At 45.1% G+C, this 18,381-nt stretch overlaps 1 protein-coding gene across 2 annotated transcripts in view; it reads right to left on the bottom strand.

The window, feature by feature from the left end:
* The window catches only part of tenm3 (teneurin transmembrane protein 3), a 138,229-nt gene that overhangs the window by 87,292 nt on the left and 32,556 nt on the right, over nt 1–18,381 (bottom strand). For both annotated transcript variants that reach the window (XM_079728929.1, XM_079728930.1), the window contains 3 exons: nt 16,018–16,285; nt 6,313–6,486; nt 5,923–5,987 (listed from right to left, as the gene is read on the bottom strand). In XM_079728929.1, the coding sequence (XP_079585055.1) occupies nt 5,923–5,987; nt 6,313–6,486; nt 16,018–16,285 (507 nt within the window). The remainder of the gene's footprint in view (nt 1–5,922; nt 5,988–6,312; nt 6,487–16,017; nt 16,286–18,381) is intronic.

Below are 18,381 nucleotides of genomic sequence, written 5' to 3'. Positions count from 1 at the left end.
TATAAGAAGCTCACTCAACACAACATTTTCATTCATTCTCATTTCAGTTCCAACCTTCTGGCCTATAATCAATGTTATAGAGATGGAAGGAAACATACAAACACAGGAATGATTGAATACAGGCAAAGAAGACTACTTCCAAACAAATCAAAACTAAAGATTTGTATTACATACTCAATACAATTATTTTTTAACATATCGTCGAACATGCAGACTGCTCTCTTGGCATTATTGACACACAGACACACACACAACTCCCCATACCAAATAACGGCATTGACGTTAGATCAATGCAGCTCCAATCACAAACACAGTGGATCAAATCAATATAAAGAAACGACTACACCAAGGAACACAGCTCGGCTAATATAAGCTATTGTTCCCATTTTCTCTCCCATGGTTCTTTGAGCACCACAACACTGTGTGTGCGATGCTCTGCTCTTTGCTCTGCCAATGCTCTGTTTTGCTCTATCTGTCTTTGTTTTGGTAAGTCGTGCACAGCCCTTTACTCCTCCGAGCCGGCCAGCCATCCATGGGCATATAACCCCCCGGTTGACGTCTGCCTTGTTGTTGCTTCCATGGAAAACTGTAGGAAACCCTTTTTAGAGCTTTTTTTACAAATGTCATTCTACAAATGACAAATGACAGAAAAAAAGAAACTGGTTGACCAGACTTTGTGAATACAGGCCTACACCTTAGCTCATGCACGCACGCACAGTGGCATCATTTTGTGTTGGTTGTGGCGTGGAATCATCCAAACAGGTGGTTTCTCTCCATCTAATCCATCCTTATTCGATGTGGGCATTTCCTTCTGGGCTGGCCTGTTTGGTGCGAATGCCAAACAGGTTTATGCTTCAATGTCTTAATAACTTCTTCAAGCGGGATAATATCCCACTTGAAGAAGTTAGAATAATAAATAAGACATCCAATCGTGATAGTTTCTACATTTTGTGGGTGGTTTGGATGAATTAAGTCGATGGAAGGAGATACCAAGGACCTCCAACGATTTAGTCAGGCGTCAGAACACAATAGATGTAGAAAATGGAGCCTAGAGCTTTCTCTGGCCGTTGCCTCTGGGAGCTCCCTCCTTAAGTCACACCAGATCCTAAAAACGGTTCCGTCTCAATTGGAAGCAGGATATGCTGGGAGTGGGAGGTGGATGGATTCACAGCCTTGAGGCAGGTTCACATACAAACTTATGTGTAAGCACAGTTAGGCACGGCAGTGCCAGCAGAAGCGTGGGACGCGGAGGTGAGAGTTGTATAGCAGGATGTCAGATACTCTGCTGGAGGGCTCCTTTGATGCCAACACTCCACTCTGCTTGTCCGAGGCTACTGTGCGCCTGTGTGTGTGTGTGTGTGTTTGCATTTCAAATTCATGCATTGGTGAACGTGTGTTTTCAGAAGCAAGCCTCGGCATGATTCTATTTTAAATATAATATTTCAGATTACCGTGTGTTAGTTTAAGTTGGTTACATACTGTGTGTGTGTGTGTGCTTGTGTGTGTGTGTGTGTGTGTGTGTGTGTGTGTGTGTGTCTTTGTGTGTGTCTGTGTGGGACAAGGGGTTTGAAGAGAGTAGGCATATTTTATGGATTCTACTTTGTCGGAAATATGTGAATTGTAAGCATAAATTCTGGCCTATAGAACAGAGTTGGCTGTGAATTATTTGTAAGAGAGGTCCAAACCTAGTCAGGTTATCCATGTTCCTCATAATTCAATAAGTCATACAACAGTTACTATAGCTACAGTATTGCTGCTGAAATTAGATTTCCTTACACCGACTCTAATGGGGTTATTTGTGCCCATGTAAACATGCACTTACCTTTCCATACTTCTAATTAAATGAGGTATCGTATTATTAAATATAGAACTATCGAACAATGCGGGAACGTGGTTGAGATCTGTACTTGAATCGAATGAGAATAAAAGGAGGAAGCAGGGAAGAAAGAGAGAGGCGTGAAGGAAGGAAGGAGGGAGAGAGAGAGAGACAGAGCGAGAGAGAGAGAGAGAGCGAGAGAGAGAGAGGTGTCAAGAACCAATTAAGAGACTCAACCTGGGAATGTTACGCAAGATAAATCCCCACAGAGGGTTTCACAGATGTGCACAAGCTTGCACGGAGAAATCCAAAGACCGAAGCACAGGCCACACCTTTTCCCCCCTCATTAAATTAGAGTCCTGCTGTGCTGGGCTGGTACCCACAATCCCCTCCTGCAGAGCAGCAGATCACCGGGTCATGGGAGAGAGCTGGGCATATTGACAGCCATCCTACATTCTGTTGGGTTATAGATGTGTTGACGTGTGAGTCAGGATACATGCAGTACTCTGTGTCTAGGATAATGTGTGCACTTCACAGGAAGAACTGGACCCATTCTCTTCGGGCCAATCCATTGTGTTCTTTATGGTTCATAGTAAGAACACAACAGACATAGGGCTCGGGAATCAGGAGGCTTTCAGGGAGAGAACTGCAGTTTAGGAGGCGTTCAAAGCAGCATCGGATCGACCAGCCGTCCGTCGTTCATGCAATAATCCCAGTGTGTTCAGAGCAAAGAGGATCTAATTTATATCAGAGACAAATAAGAGAGAGATTCTGAACTGAATCCTTTTTCCAGATTTTTAATCATCTTCATAGCTTAAATTACATTTTATATATGCCGGGCTTGTCGCTCTCGCCTAGAACAATAATGCTCTTATTTCTGCCTCCTAGTTCTCCTGCTCTCCTAATTATCCTGTTCTCATCCTGCCCTGTCTGCTATTTTTTTATCTTTCTTTTATTTTCCTTCTCCTGCTCCCTCACACATAATCCTTTGTCTTCGTTTCTACCTCCCAGCCCTTGTGACTCTCTCTCGGGAGGCAGAGAGATTAGGTTTACAGCCTCTAATGTGTATATAATGTATTGTTTTCCAAGGCAGAGTTCATCCTGTCCAATATGTTGCATCTCTGAGCTTAACCCCCAGGACGCAGGACGCAGACTGTAGGCCCGCACGCATGCACAAAAACACACAGACACACAAATACAACAGGCTTTGAAGAAAAATGTGACGTTAACACGCAACAGTTTTGAGGGTGTAGCTTCGTCTTGTGCTGCGCGTCTCCACAGAACTATCACGGCCAGCAGAGTAAACAATCCCTTTTTGGCAGGTTGAGGGCAGAGAGGAATTGGCTGCCTCACACTAGTGTACTGCCCAAAACAATGAGGAAATCCAGAGTAACTTTCAATGAAATATTATGTTAAACCCGGTTTGAAAATAGAAAAGAAGAATATGAACTAGCCGCAGATTTTTTTTATTGGCTTTTAATTAGGAGAATGAAATCCCATTCCTTCCTGTTGACTTAGAATGGTGACGTCACTCAGCATCCACCAATCGGGGCCCTCCTATAAGCTGTGAGAGGAGCTACATGCTAGTCCCTCCCGCTGGGGCTGCTCAGACAGTCAGGCAGGCTGCCGCCTGACACACACACACACACACACACACACACACACACACACACACACACACACACACACCTACACACACACACACACACACACACACACACACACACACACACACACACACACACACACACACACACACACACACTCACACGCACACACACACACACACAGGCTACTGACAAGGGTCCACAGGGGTGCAGAAGAACACATGCTCTGATTGACACGTGCATATGCCCCAGACACACATAGGCATGGATGATATTGTATTCTGTCGAGTATCATATGTCATTATGTCAAGGACTAAAGTATTGAGTCCCTGCATGTCTGTTTGGATGAGTCAGTAGACACCTGTGTGCCTGTGTGGGCATTTTTGTCTTGGGTATTGTGTGTGTGTGTGTGTGTGTGTGTGTGTGTGTGTGTGTGTGTGTGTGTGTGTGTGTGTGTGTGCGTGTGTGTGTGTGTGTGTGAGAGTGTGTGTGTGTGTGTGTGTGTTTGTATGTGTGTGATTGTGTATGCATGTTTATGGAGAGGGAGGGAAAAAGAAACATGCTTCTGACACTACCATCTTTCTAACAACTGTTCATGAGGGAGATGTGTTAGTTTCATTCTCTCTCACACACACACACAAGCACAATCATGCACAATCATGCACATACTCACACACACACACACAATCATGCACACACACACACACACACACAAACACACACACACACACACACACACACACATACACACAAACACACACACACACAAACATGCACCAATGTACTTGCGCACACAGAGGGACAGAGAGAGGCGGGGGCAAGATACACAGAAACCCACAGGCAAACAACCACACACACACACACACACACATACACACACACACACACACACACACACACACACACACACACACACACGCACACACACACACACACACAAACACATATGTAGGCATATGCGCACATCCACCACACCCCACCAACAGCGCAGGGACCATCTGAGTACAATCAGAATTGCTTCTTCTTTACTGGGAATAGGCGACCTTAACAAGAAAAAAGCAAACGGCAGATCCACTATATTTATCATCCATCCATCCATCTCTATTTCTACTGTATTTAAAGAAACATTACTCTCTGGACCCTGCCTGCCCCTTCCCCATGTACTCATGCCAGTCCTGTATGGCTGGTCAGGTACTTATCGTCCTCAGGTCCAATCTCCTCCCTCCTGCGCTCTGCTACCGTGTGTCCACACCAGCGCGATGGCTGGGGGAGACGGGGACTTAGAAGACAGAAGAGCTGATCCTGCTGACCCGCCGCATCGTGAGAACACGTTTCCTCTAACAGTAGCGCTGTCAGACGAGAACTAAGCATCAAAAAGAAGCGATCAAACAGGCAGGCTGGCCCCCCTGCCGTGAGTCGGCTCCGTCTCCCTCTGCTCCCTAATAACCTCACCTCTCCTCCCTAAATGAGCTCGCTGGAGTGACAGTTGTGTCAGTCAAGGCCGGAGATTTAAATCGGCCTAATTGAGGAACAACCACAGCAGCAGTGTACCACCGAGCGGGGGGCAAGCAGAGCCGGTTAGCCGGAAATATCCAGAACAGAAAAAAAAAGTGACAGGCAATTAACCGAGGCACGCTGCATAGCTGTGTCTTTTGCTGGTATTTTCTAGAACGTTCCGTCTTGCGTACACGTCTAGCGACACGACACCCATTGAGACGCTTTAAGAGGATCATCGCATCGCGGGACCACGTGGCATCCAGCGGTGGTTACCATAGGGATGTAAGCAGGCGCCACTTTTTTAACAGTCAACGGTGGCACTCCCATAAACACACGCAGCCAATTACCACGGAAACATTTAAGTAAGGCAATCGAATGAAGTGGTGAACCACGCAGTTTTACGGCCCGCTCGGCGGCAGGCACCAAGGCAGCGCTCCACGCTCGTCTGAACCGTCGGCAAATCAGGGTGGTCTCCTCTGCGTCCGACCCAGAGGGGATGGCGGGATGCTGCCTTGGTCTCTAGCAGGGCCGCCTAACGGGGAAGCACGCTAGTCACTGGGACAGACCCCAGGAGATGACGTGAGGCAGAGGGGGCTACAAGCAGGGAAGGATACACACCCTCATTTGTCATCATTTGTCCCTTCCACACACCTACAAAGACACTGTACCAGGATCAATGGGAGCCCTATATGTATATTTAGAAGTGTGTGTGTGTGTGTGTGTGTGTGAGAGTGTGTGCATGTGTTTGTGTGCGTCCGTGTTTGCGTCAATATGTGTCCATGTGTGTGAGTGTGTGTATTTGCATGTGTGTGTGAGTGTGTGTAGGTGTGCGTGAGTGTATATGTGTGCATGTTTAAGTGTTTGTGTGTGTTTGTATGTATGTATGTATGTAGTATGCATGTGCATGCATTTGTGTGTATGGGCATTTGTGTATGTATGCTTGTGTCCGTGCGAGTGTGTGTATATGCACGTATGTGTGTGTATGTTTGTGTAGGCTCTTACCGATGCAGTAACACAGCAGGATGGACAGCAGCACAGACAGTCCTACTGCACTGAGAGCCGTGCACCTGTAAGGAGACACACACAGCCGTTCAGTTCCCTGCTGTCGTTCACCTCCCCCACCCCGCCCACTGCTCTCAGCCTGTTTGCCTGGCTGTGTGTGACCCGGGGGAATAAGAAAGACTATCTATGTGGGCTACAAGAAATCAACATGCATTAAATCCACAAGTCAATCAGCCCTGGAAGCAATCTTTGATGTCATGTTTGATGCCATGTTAGATGATGGTTAGTGGATAGAGATAAGGCCGTATAAGGACAGGGAGATCTACAGTGTGCCGGATGGACGGGGCCCCGGGGACCAATCGCACGCTGTGAGTGAGGGCCCACGGTTACCTCCACGAGCAGTACTTGGAGGACTTCTTAAACTTGAAGGCGGAGCGCGAGAGGGTGTTCCTGGGCAGCGGCCGGGTGGGCGGGGAGTACACTGAACCCGTTGCCATGGTGTAGCCTGGGGTCGCCGTGGAGAAGAGGGGCGTGGTGCCTGTGCCGGTCTTAAAGAGGAAGTGCCTGGATAAAGAGAGAGGAAGACAAACTCAGTAATCCATCAATCCCATTCAATGATCTATGCTTCATGTGCAACAATACAGTGCATACAGAAGGACTAAGGTGCATGTGTTCCTCACGCACCTTGGTGCAGGAGAAGCTTGGTTCCAGCTTAATCCTCTAACGCAGCCTTACTACGGCCCAGGAGTGCTGCTCTGAGCACATACTACTCTCAACAACACGGTTGACAACAGAGTACAGACAGGGAAAATGTCTAATTGTAAAGGTTGACGAGCAACGATGTGGCTTCTGTAGTGAAATATCTGATTGGCTAATAAGCCTGGAGTAATTACCAAGGTCACAATGTCTAATTAATGACAGAACCTCTTGCTAACGAGCGGCTGTAATTACAATTAGAATGCTTTGTAATGAGGTTGTGTGATTAACAATTAGGACCTATTATAACAAGGGCCCTCCAATTAATACCTGCCTCCAGGCAAGAGACAGAGAGGAGAGAACGAGGAAGTACAGCGAGGAGACAAACACAAAGTGTGTGACGAAGAGAGACAAACGCTACTCAAAACATTATGGGTATGCTAGAATAACAGCTATGTTACCGGGAACACTGAGGTATACACACTAACAATTAGACACACAGAAACACTTTCAGTCTTCGGCCTTGTAGGCTTCCCATACAAGGCGTTTCCAATCAATGCCTTGAGAGGCTAAATGAACAGCGGCTCCTTGGAGCCTCGGTAGAGCTTAGCCTAACAGCATCCTGGGACATTAAGTGAATGATTGGCAAAAAAATGTCACCCATAAACCCGCGCTAAATAGCACTCGCGGGGGTGTCCAAATAACCAGGACACAGGCCAAAGCACATTAACCAGACCCAAGGTGTGTGAGGAGATTGCTTAACAGAATTTTTATGAGGTCAATGCAATATTTTATCACAGAGAGCGCCAGGCCTTAATTGGAGGCAGGCTTTTATTACAGAAAGGCCAACATTTCTAATTTATCAATAATGATTTATCGGGATATATACAACGGTAATGCATTACAAATATGACTAGTATGGCCTGCAGACAGTTTATGCCAATTGCCAATGATAGGATGTTAACAATGATATAAATTATAAGTAATGGCTGTTGGCCTCATTGTGCAATATCCATTTTTTTTATATTTTTGCCAATGGACCATTGCATTTTGTAAACAGTATTGACATTTCATAATGCCAGTATAGCAGCAGTAAAATATAACAGAAAACGAAATATATAATACTTTTAGGTTGTTCACAGTAGTAGTGTACAGCATAAGCCTTTCATACACCCGCCCCATACATTTTGACCTCAGGAAATACAGCATCCAATTTATTTAAACAAACAAGCTAAGGCCAAAGCCTGCTAACGTCAGCTACATCGCTGATTTGTTTCATCTTATTGCAGTGTGTGCATGTATTGTTGCACTCGCACACATTGGCAGAACAAGTCCTTCTATTGTCATCTCATCAAATAAAAAGGGCCTCTTACACACACACACCCACACACACAGACTCACACACATAGAAAGCACTAAAATAAAAATTAGGTTTGCATATTAACCGCAGTCACACTCACAGTTTGCTTGTCTGTTTTTCTGTGTGTCTGTGTGGTTTATGGTGGCTATAAAACAGGCATTGAGATGGCTTTATTAAGGTGTATTAATGTATTTTGCCCTGCCTCCACCATCTTACAGTCATCTTTACTCAAGATTCATTGAAGGGGCTTTTATTAGTCTGTAATTTTCTGCACAATCCGCGCAACATGCCATTCATGGCTGGGGCTTCTTGACATTCAAAACAATCCTTAAACATCACTTAGATCCGTAAGCTATTTGGCCTGTGTGTGGGCCCCTGTGTGTGTGGGCGTCTGCATGTGTGTGGGACTGCACGACACGTTGCTGATTGCATGTTTGTGTGTGCAGGTTTTCGTATGCAAATGTGTGTTGCATGCATGGCCATGTGTGTTACGGTTTCCTGTTCATTATTTACCACCAGTTGAAATTGGCATGAGCCTCAGGAGAGATGGGAGAAAGAGAAAATATTATATTATGTATTCATTCAGAATTGATAATAGAGAATGGGAAGTGGGTACTACAGAATACATGCACACACGCACACACATACACACACACACACACACACACACACACACACATACACACACACACACACACACACACACACAACAGGCACACACACACACACACACACACACACACACACACACACACACACACACACACACACACAATCTTTTGTTACAATTTTCTTGTTCTTATTGGTATGATTGTATAAAGAAGATTTAAGTGCAGACAGCACGAAGAAGAGATGAATGCAGAAGGTACAACCAGGCAGAATAAACAACGGCTCGTAAAATGACTATAACCAATGTATGTTTTGTAAATGTCAGTATTTAGTGCACCATGACCACTTCGCTGTGCAACAACAATGCTGCTCCTGCATAATGAAATACATTGCCGGCACACCATCACCTTCATTGTGTGTGCTTTATTCACGCTTGGAGCGTTGCAGACGTTGGCTGAGTAATCCTTTAGAGAGGCCATTGTTGTAATAGTATATAAACTTTCTGTAATTTGTTCCGTGCATAGTACTGTTGGCATGGCCATGGAGATGCATGTATGTTAAGATGCACATTACGTGTGTGTTGATATTCAAGTGGGACTTTGCTGGCAAAAAAGTGTAAATTGATGTTCAAGTGTCTGATCTAATGGAATTCATGCTAGTTTCTGTAGCCCTAGCACGCCGCATCTCATGAAAACAGACTCTCTGACGAGCATTGAGGATCTGTGTCACCATCTTCTTCCTAACATGAGCTGAGCCACCTAACACTGTATGTCTGTGTGTGGTCTGTATATGTGTTTGTGTGTGTGTGTGTGTGTGTGTGTGTGTGTATGTGAATTTGACACATAAATACACAAATGTATGGTTGTCTGATGCAGCAGTGAAAGCCTGATTGGTTAAAGTGCTAAAGTCACTGAAGTTAGAAGTGAGCACTGAGTTAACATTCCATCAACCCCCCCCCCCCCCCCCCCCCCCTCCCCTAAAAGTAGCAGTTCAGAAGGAAATCTCAACATCAGTGAATCCAGACTACCATGTCTGTCAAGATATGCTCAGGTCGCTTTGGTTAAAATGTTTGGATGTGATCATAACTTTATCAGAAAGCATCCTTTGCCGCAGCTCAGAGTAGAATGAAAATTATGAGCAAATAGAGAGAGAAAAAATAACAAATCTACATTCAATGATACAGGAAGGGAAACGACATAGCGAGAGGGTAAATTATATGTAAATAGTAAAGCGTGGTATATAGAAACCGTCCAAATCGACTTATTGGACCAAAGACATCAAAAGCCTTTTGAACAGAATGGGACGTTCATGCAGGAAATAATATCTCTCAAAATGTGGATCCTTTCTCCAAGTCGGCTGCCGCAGCGACAGAGAGCGTAAGGAAAACACAAGGGGTGATTGTGAACAAAGCCCAACACAAACAGCAGTGATAAGAACAACCATTACACAATAGTCAAAGCCCTGTGTTACGCTGATGGCACACGGTTTCTTTCCACGACCCAAACACAACAGTGGGCAGGGTGTGGGTCAAAGCAGAAACTGGTAATAGTTTTCAGGTCCAGATTCAGTGTTCAGTCAAAGATAGCCGGTAGCCACTGGGTTCCCTTCCCTGCTCGGCCGATTGCTGTTTGTTTGAGGAACAGAGTGCGGCTGGGCTTTCAGAGGCTCATTTCTGGGCTCTGTTTACCCAGCAAAACTTTGTTCCAGGAGATAAGTCAAGATATCTTTGCAGCAACACATCTTATCCTTTAGCGGTGAGATGCCCCAGCAGGGGGTGAAGGAGTGCGTTTTAGAGAGGCAGACAGAGTAGAATTTGCTCAGAAACTACATATTTTATAGATCAAAACTTAAACAAGGATTGACAAGCTCCCTTATAAAGTCCCTGAAAAAGTTTTAGGTTTAATTTAGTTAGCTTTGCAATTTTCAGAACTTATATCAAAGTCTGTGTTTGTGTGTGTGTGTGTGTGTGTGTGTGTGTGTGTGTGTGTGTGTGTGTTTGTGTGTGTGTGTGTGTATTATGATTGACAGGGCCATCTGCTCATACTCGTGGGAGGTGTTTCTTCCTTTTGTGTTTGTGTGTGTATGTGAGCATGTGTGTGCGTGTCTGTATGTGCGTGCTTGTGTATGTGTGAGTGCGTAAGTGAGCGTGTATATGTGTACATATGTATGTGTGTGTGTGTGTGTGTGTGTGTGTGTGTGCGAGTCAAGCTGTGGATGCATGGCTCAATGAAGAGATTATCACTTCTAAATGAGAAGGTTCACAATCCTCAGTCAGTCATCACATATGGTGTTTGCTTAAAGCCAATAAAAAGCACCCACAAAGAAAGATGTCCCTGTGTTGTATCTTGCACAACGGTAACACAGAGTCGGATGCCATAGTTGCTGTTTCCTTTAACTAAAATAAGCACGCTGGCAGAACACCATGGAAATCCATCGTCTTATCCATGAGGCTCCGCGGTCTAATCAGCGGTGTCAGTAATAGGAAATGAGAAGTGGACGTCACACCGTGTTAGCCCTATGGTGAACGCGCCACTGCAGTACTAGCACTGATTTGTAGGACCCTCATTTCATGAATATATATTTAAATACTTCTTTAGGTTCAAGTGCTTATAGTTTTAAAAGCATTAATTCTACTGAAACTGCAGCCCCCTCCATTCAGGATCATTCTACTTCTGTAAGATGGCGCCCGGCGTGATGAAGCTTCACTTTCCATACAAGAACATCGACCATCACCTTTTAAATGATAATAATAACAATAAGACCACTTTAAAGGTTTTCAAGCTCAATAATAACATAATCCTACCAAATGCTAACACAGAAGGGATACATTAAACTTCATGCAGAAAACATCTGTATTGATACAGATGTTTATCTTGATGCATATTGCTGCATGGTTGAACTAATCACTAATTCATTGAGCACAAATGATAAGTCTCCATAACGATGTACAAGTTTTCAAGGGACACAGTTTGATGTAGTCCTTTGAAATGGGTAAATGGTGGCAGTAACTACAGTGAAGACAGGGAGTGACAGCAGTGACAGATGACATATGAAGATGCTTTCCCTACAAGGAAGTTTAAACAAACTTCAGAAATATGGGGGGTGGGGACACCAGATGGGAGAAGTAGAGTGGAAAGGACATTGAATGTGTTTACATTGCAGGCAAGACTGGAATGCAGATGAAGGCAGACCGAGAACTGAGGAGACAAGGTGCAAGGATAGCAAGAGATAGAGAGGGAAGGAACATGCAGGAGAAGGAAACAGAGCAATGTTCATGATGCGGAGCAAAATAAAGAAACTAAGGCAAAGGAGAGGACAAAGGAGGGAGAGAGAGGTTCACCTATAGGCAAATATGGTAATAATTGTATGCGACATTCATGCTGGAAAAAGGTATTGCGCAAACTGCTGCCATCGCCGCTATATATGTACCCTCATGTGGTTGACGGTGTCCATGTGTTTTGAAATGACTTTACTAGCTTGTAAATATTTGTGGGAGGGAAGAAACCCCCAACAGCCTGATTTAAAGTCAACTCACGAACACAGACATGCATTCACAGGACTGGGTAAAATAAATCTGGAGGCAGGGAAAGGCATGAGGATGTGAACGAGTGTGATGAAAAGGGGGAGAGTGATGGAAAGATAGACATACTATTATTGAACGGACACAACAATACAGAAAAATATACAGCAGAGGATAGAAAATGGTCACATGGAAGGCTAGGAATGATGCGTTCATGGCCAAACAAAAGAAAAATGAGATTAAAAAAGAGAGAGAGAGGGAGAGAGAGATAGTATACATTAAATTGTGGTGCATAGCAGTTGGTGAGTGTTTAGTCTACAGTGATCAATGGTACTCTGTATGTCGAAACGCTGTGGGCATGACAGAGAGAGAGAGAGAGAGAGAGAGAGAGAGAGAGACACACACACACACACACACACACACACAAACACACATTGAGACAGAGACAGAGAGCCAGAGAGCCAGAGAGCCAGAGACACAGCAAGAGGGAGAGTGAACAAGCGAGAGATAAAGGGAGCAGTAGAGATATATTGTTCATATGTCTAGCTGTAGGAATGTTGAAGGCCTGGACTGTTCTTGGAATAGCTCTGGGTCACAACCATCCAAAAACAACAGCCACCCTGCCAACTGCTTCGGCTGGCAACATCCCCCTTTTTGTCTTAGACATTAATTTGTCAATCCTGCTGGCAAATTGGCTGACATTTTCAAAGTCTGGGGAAATCCGGAGGCACTGCAACTTTGTGTGATGTGCAGCAAAAGCAACAGACGCATATATCTAGGATTTTCATAATCACATCCAAATACATACTATGAAGATAAAGTGAATAAGCTTGATACTGGATGCCCAAAAAATTGATAAAGACACTATATATATGTACACTTTAAACACACATACACACAAACACTCTCACACAGACACACACACATGGCCTGTGTTTCTACTGGAGGTGGCCTCAGTTGTGAAAACTGATACTCAGGACTCAGGATTTCTTTGTGTGTGTTTTGGCCCTCTACAAGAATGTAAATTTAAACCAGGGACATGGTTTGGCAGATCAAAACTGATACACACACACACACACGCTCTCTCTCTCACACACACACACACACGCACACACGCACACACACACACACACACACACACACATCCACACACACACACACATCCACACACACACACACACACACGCACGCACGCACACACACACACACACACACACACACACACACACACACACACACACTCACAGAGCTCAAGTGCTGTGGTTTGGAAGTGCCATTATCGCTGCCTCCTTTTGCCCTAGCCTTCCTCTAATCAATCTTTGAATCTTAATTCTGCTTCCTCTCCCGTTTCCCAGATATACCGTGTCCCCCCGTTCCCCCTGGCCTCCGATGGCCATCTCTTCTCCAAGCCTTCACCACTCAGTCTCTCACTTTCTGGCTTTCCATCTGCTCCCCTCTTAGCCGCTCCCCCCCCCCCCCCACGGTGGACGGGAAACATTTGAGCCAGGACAGGAAGGGGGGGAACGCTGAAGGGAAGCATGATAGAATCTTTTTTTACCAATAGTCTGATGAATTGGAAGTTCAAGGTTCCCATGGTAAACTAAGTGATCTGTGGGTGTGTGGGTGTGTGGGTGTGTGGGTGTGTGTGTGTGTGTGTGTGTGTGTGTGTGGGTGTGTGGGTGTGTGGGTGTGTGGGTGTGGACGTGTGTGGGTGTGTGGGTGTGTGTGTGTGTGTGTGTGTGCTGGTGTGTGTGTGTGAGTGTGTGGATGTCTGTGGGTGTGTGTGTGTGAGTGTGTGTGTGTGTATGAGTTTGTGTGTGGTTGCGTGTGGTTGTGTGTGTTTGGCTCTGTGAGTGTGTGTGTGCACGAGTGTGTGAGTGTGCGTGCACGACTTTGTGAGCATTGCTGCTCACTGAGCGGCGGAACAATAGTCGAGCGGTCAGTTTGACATAACGCTCTGCGGGAAATAAGTTCACGTTTCACCGCGGTGGGGAAAGTGGCCGCGCGACCCGGGGGAGTTACTAGGAGAAAGAGAATATAGAGGAGGCAAACAATATGCATGTGTTAATAGCGGGATAGGAAGGTTTAAAATGATACCTCGGGAAGGGTTCTAAGTATTGAAGGGGAGAAAGGGGACCCGCCTAAATAAAAAATAAGTGAGATTCCAAAACCTGAGTTACAAAAAGCACCTAGATCTGTGTTTGTACATCTGCAGAATCCAGCTGCTTAGCGGAGCACAGCCCACAGTTGTGAATGCAGCGGTATATAATAGATCAGGTCTATTTTGGACCCCAACATTTGAAACAGTGTTTTGGGCTGTGCACACAACGATCAAACCATGAGGTCTTTAGATCAAGGGAGGAGGAGGATTGCAAACTAGAGCAATAGTTTCCAATTGATTATGGAGCCCTGCATACACACCACCGCATTGCAATTCGAAACTCGCTTTGTCGTTTTGCCTGAACAGTAAATATAATGTGGAAAATAGTATTATTACGAGTACAATGCACTGTCCTAAGGAAGGGACTAGAACGTTATTTTGATCAGTGGTTTGTTTTGTGTTGTTTTAGTGTGATGGCAGAGTTAGTTTTTAGAAAGCCTTTTTGGAACATAAAATCAAGGAGCATTAAGAGCAGGCATAGGAAAATGCCCATTCAGCAGTCCCTCCACTGATAACCGTCTGCACACGAGTGCAGTCTCGCCAGTCGGCAGTGATCAAAAACACTCTAAACTTCAACAGAGCAGAGCGCACAACATCATAGTCTCGGCTGGATCTATATGTTTTAAAGCAATCGTTAGAAGGAGGACCAACATCACTTTCATTAGCTTTAAATCCGTTGTGGTCGTCTGCCTCAACAAATCTTTATCGTGTGAATGTGTCTTCATCTTGCCGTGTTAGACTAAGCTTTTCTCTTTAGGGCTGGGAATGCTTACCAACCTTAGGGTGCATGCCGTTCACCAGGCAGAGTATCACTTGGTTTTACATTCCACTGGATAAACCCAATGTGTTCGTCGTACTTCTCTGCTGCGTGAGCTCACGGAGGCAGAAGTAGGCCGGCCTGGTTGCAGTTATTGAGTGCTCTAAGGGGGACGTGCCAGGTGTGAGCACCCCCCCACCTCCCCCCCTCCCACTCACCTAGAGTTGGTCTGTGTTACGGTTATTTATGTACACGTATTCTAGTTGATCGGGATCCAAACCAAACAACGGTTACCTTTAGAGATGTGACACCAGGCTCTGTACATGAACCTCCGTTCCTCTCTGCTCACACAGCCCGACCCGCCATACATCTAGCTCAGGATAGAAACCTGGCAGCGTTCCTTACAGAGCAGGCTTAGAGGTTCAGCACACGTGTCTCACACGTGTGAGTCACTACATCTAAATCACCAGTGCCATAGAACCAAGCACTGAATGTCTACTCATTTTGCGCTCAACAAAGAAAATGCTCCTCATTTTGAGCCCCTCTAAATAAATGCTTTTAATGTGTATTTTTTTGTGACTATCTAATAAGATAATGTATTTTGATTTAACTTTGCAACTAACACTCTAACATGATGTGAAAGCTGCCGTAGGAAACTAATCCTCGTCTGCTATTTGGGAGTCAAATGAGAAGATCTGTTTTGAGTGACTGCGTCTGCCCCTGGTATCAGACAACTTAGATTTAGATTCTTTAATTTTTTTGTTTTGAAACTTGTCATTGGCCGAGAAACATAGGGAGGGAGGTAGCACAGAGGGAGAGGACTTTAATTGGGTGTTTTATATATCTTCCTCTCTCCCGCTCTCTCTCTTTACAGCTCTTGAATCTTACCCACAGCAGCTTACAGTAAAGCATTGCCAATGTTTAAGGAACTACCAAAGACCAAACAAACTTCAAACAGCAGGTTCAGAGGGCACCAGCGGGTCAAACAGTACCTTGTCTCCAGAGGCACATTGCTACCAAGCACCCAGCTGTCTTGCAGCGGGACGCTCTCGGGGGGCGTGGTCTGCAGCTCGGCTGGTGATTGGCCGGCCGTGGGGGCCGGGCTTCCAGTGGGAGGGGCTAGGTGCCTTGAGGAGTTGAGGGTGTGGCCAGCGTGGTGTGCGGTGCTCAGGGAGTGGTTGAGGGCCGTCACCGAAGGCTGCTGGCGGTGAGGGGGCGGGACCGGAGGCAGCATTGAGCCATGGTGATTGGACGGTTGATCTGTGGATGAAAAGAGGAGAGGAGTTTGATTAGGTGGTGTTGATTATCAGGTTATGCACCAGAATTGAGAGTTCTTTAAAGTTCCCGCCCATTTAAAGGATGAGGTAATGTCTTTGTTCAAAATATTGGTTGCTTACAGAACATCATTTTACTATTTGTTGCATATGAAGTGTCACTGCGTGTCTCCAAAATGCTGGGTTGTTTCAGTGTTGTGAATCACTGTCTGCCCGGTCACTTTGCAGACTGAGCGTGTCAGATTGCTAACGTCCCTAATCACTTTGGAACACGATCTGCTTCGTCTCATCTTGTTGACACTTGAGTTCTGCATTGTGTCGTTTAACACAGCTAAACAACACAAATCATAATCCCACCGAGCCAAGAGCCATGCAGACAGGAGGACATAACATACTGAAGGGAAGAGCAGAGGTACATCTCATGAGTGAGGAGAGTGAACACACACGCACACACACTCTGTAAAACCCCAGAGTTTCAGCTTTCTAACATGAAGGCTCAGTCAGGCAAATCCCAAGGACCTCGTCCCTCCTTCACACACACACACATGCGCGCACACACGCACACATACATACACCCGCACACACGCTCACACATCGATACACACACGTGTACACACACACACACACACACACTTGCACACACTTGCACACAAGCCTAGAAGAGTACTTGTCAAGCCAAGTGCGCAGCATGGAGGGAGTGAGACAGTAGGAAGTAAGTAAGTATTACAGGCAGGGCATACGGACCGGAGAGGCAATGTACTGCATCAATGGCCAGATCTCTAAGGAGCAATAGATCAGGTGCAGGAGGCAAAGGAACTGCAAATGAAATGCAATGAAAGGAAATGCAGGTAAGGGTACGAGACGAGACAGAAGAGAGGAGATGGAGAGGTGAATCTCGGAAGAGACAGAGTGACAGGCAGCAACAATGAACAAGGCTGAGATATAAGGGGGCCACACAGGTGACAGCCGCACAAGGGAGGCGGAGAGGAGCTGAGGAGGAGATGGGAGGAAAGGGCCAGGACAGGATATGGTCCTCAGGGTGGCTTGGGCAAACTCTCCTATTAGAAAAGTTTAGTGTGGAATTTGACAGCCAAAGCAGCCAGAGTTGGCCACGCATCTTGGGCTGGAAACTGGAGACTTTAAAAGACAATCTCTATCCATCACACACAAAGATAAACACACACATACACACAGAATACACAAGTATAAGTTAATTCCAAGAAATGTATAGGAACTCCAGCAAGCCTTCCAGTCAATGTCCAGTCTCACTGATGTGTAAGCTATGGTACCATTATCAGAATTTCAGCACAAGAACCAGTCCAAATTCAGACGGAAAATAAAGAGAGAGAGAGAGAGAGAGAGAGACAGAGAGAGAACTATACATATATAAATATACATATATATATATATTTTTTTTTTTTTTGGTTTGAACCCATTAGGCACAATGCATTAATACTGTGTATTTATTCTATCCTCAGGTAATTTCTAATGTGCAGGGTAATTTTTTCAATATCATTAAATAACAATTCAAGCAAATACCTCCTGGGATATTCATTTCATATGTGCTTTCCGTAGACATGCATATTGCCAATTGATTGTATAGACCTAATCTCTTTCTCTCTCTCTCGCTCTCTCTCTCTCTCTCTCTCTCTCTCTCTCTCTCTCTCTCTCTCTCCCATTCTTTCTCTCTCTCTCTCTCTCTGGAGAGAGAGAGAGAGAGAGAGAGAGAGATTGGGATTATGAGAATTGCATGTCGATGGATTGCACATATAAAATGAATATGGGATTCATTGGAATTCCCTAGGATTATGGGAATTGCATGTCGATGGATTGCACATATAAAATGAATATCCATCCATCCCTTCCCGGAAGGTATTTGCTTGAATTATTATTTAATGACATTGAAATAATGACACTGACAATGCATGTTAGGAATGACCCCGTGAGAGAACAGTATTAAGCTCTGTGCCTAATGGGCTCTGGCCCATGCAAAGGTACAGTATTTAATTGATTGTAATGCATAACATTAGCAACAATATTATCTCATTGTACATTTTGTTGCACTTCCACTTCCAGAGAAAA

This window comes from Pollachius pollachius (assembly GCF_949987615.1).
Source record: "Pollachius pollachius genome assembly, chromosome: 2".
Taxonomy (NCBI): domain Eukaryota; kingdom Metazoa; phylum Chordata; class Actinopteri; order Gadiformes; family Gadidae; genus Pollachius; species Pollachius pollachius.
This window is presented reverse-complemented; position numbering and strand designations above follow the sequence as displayed.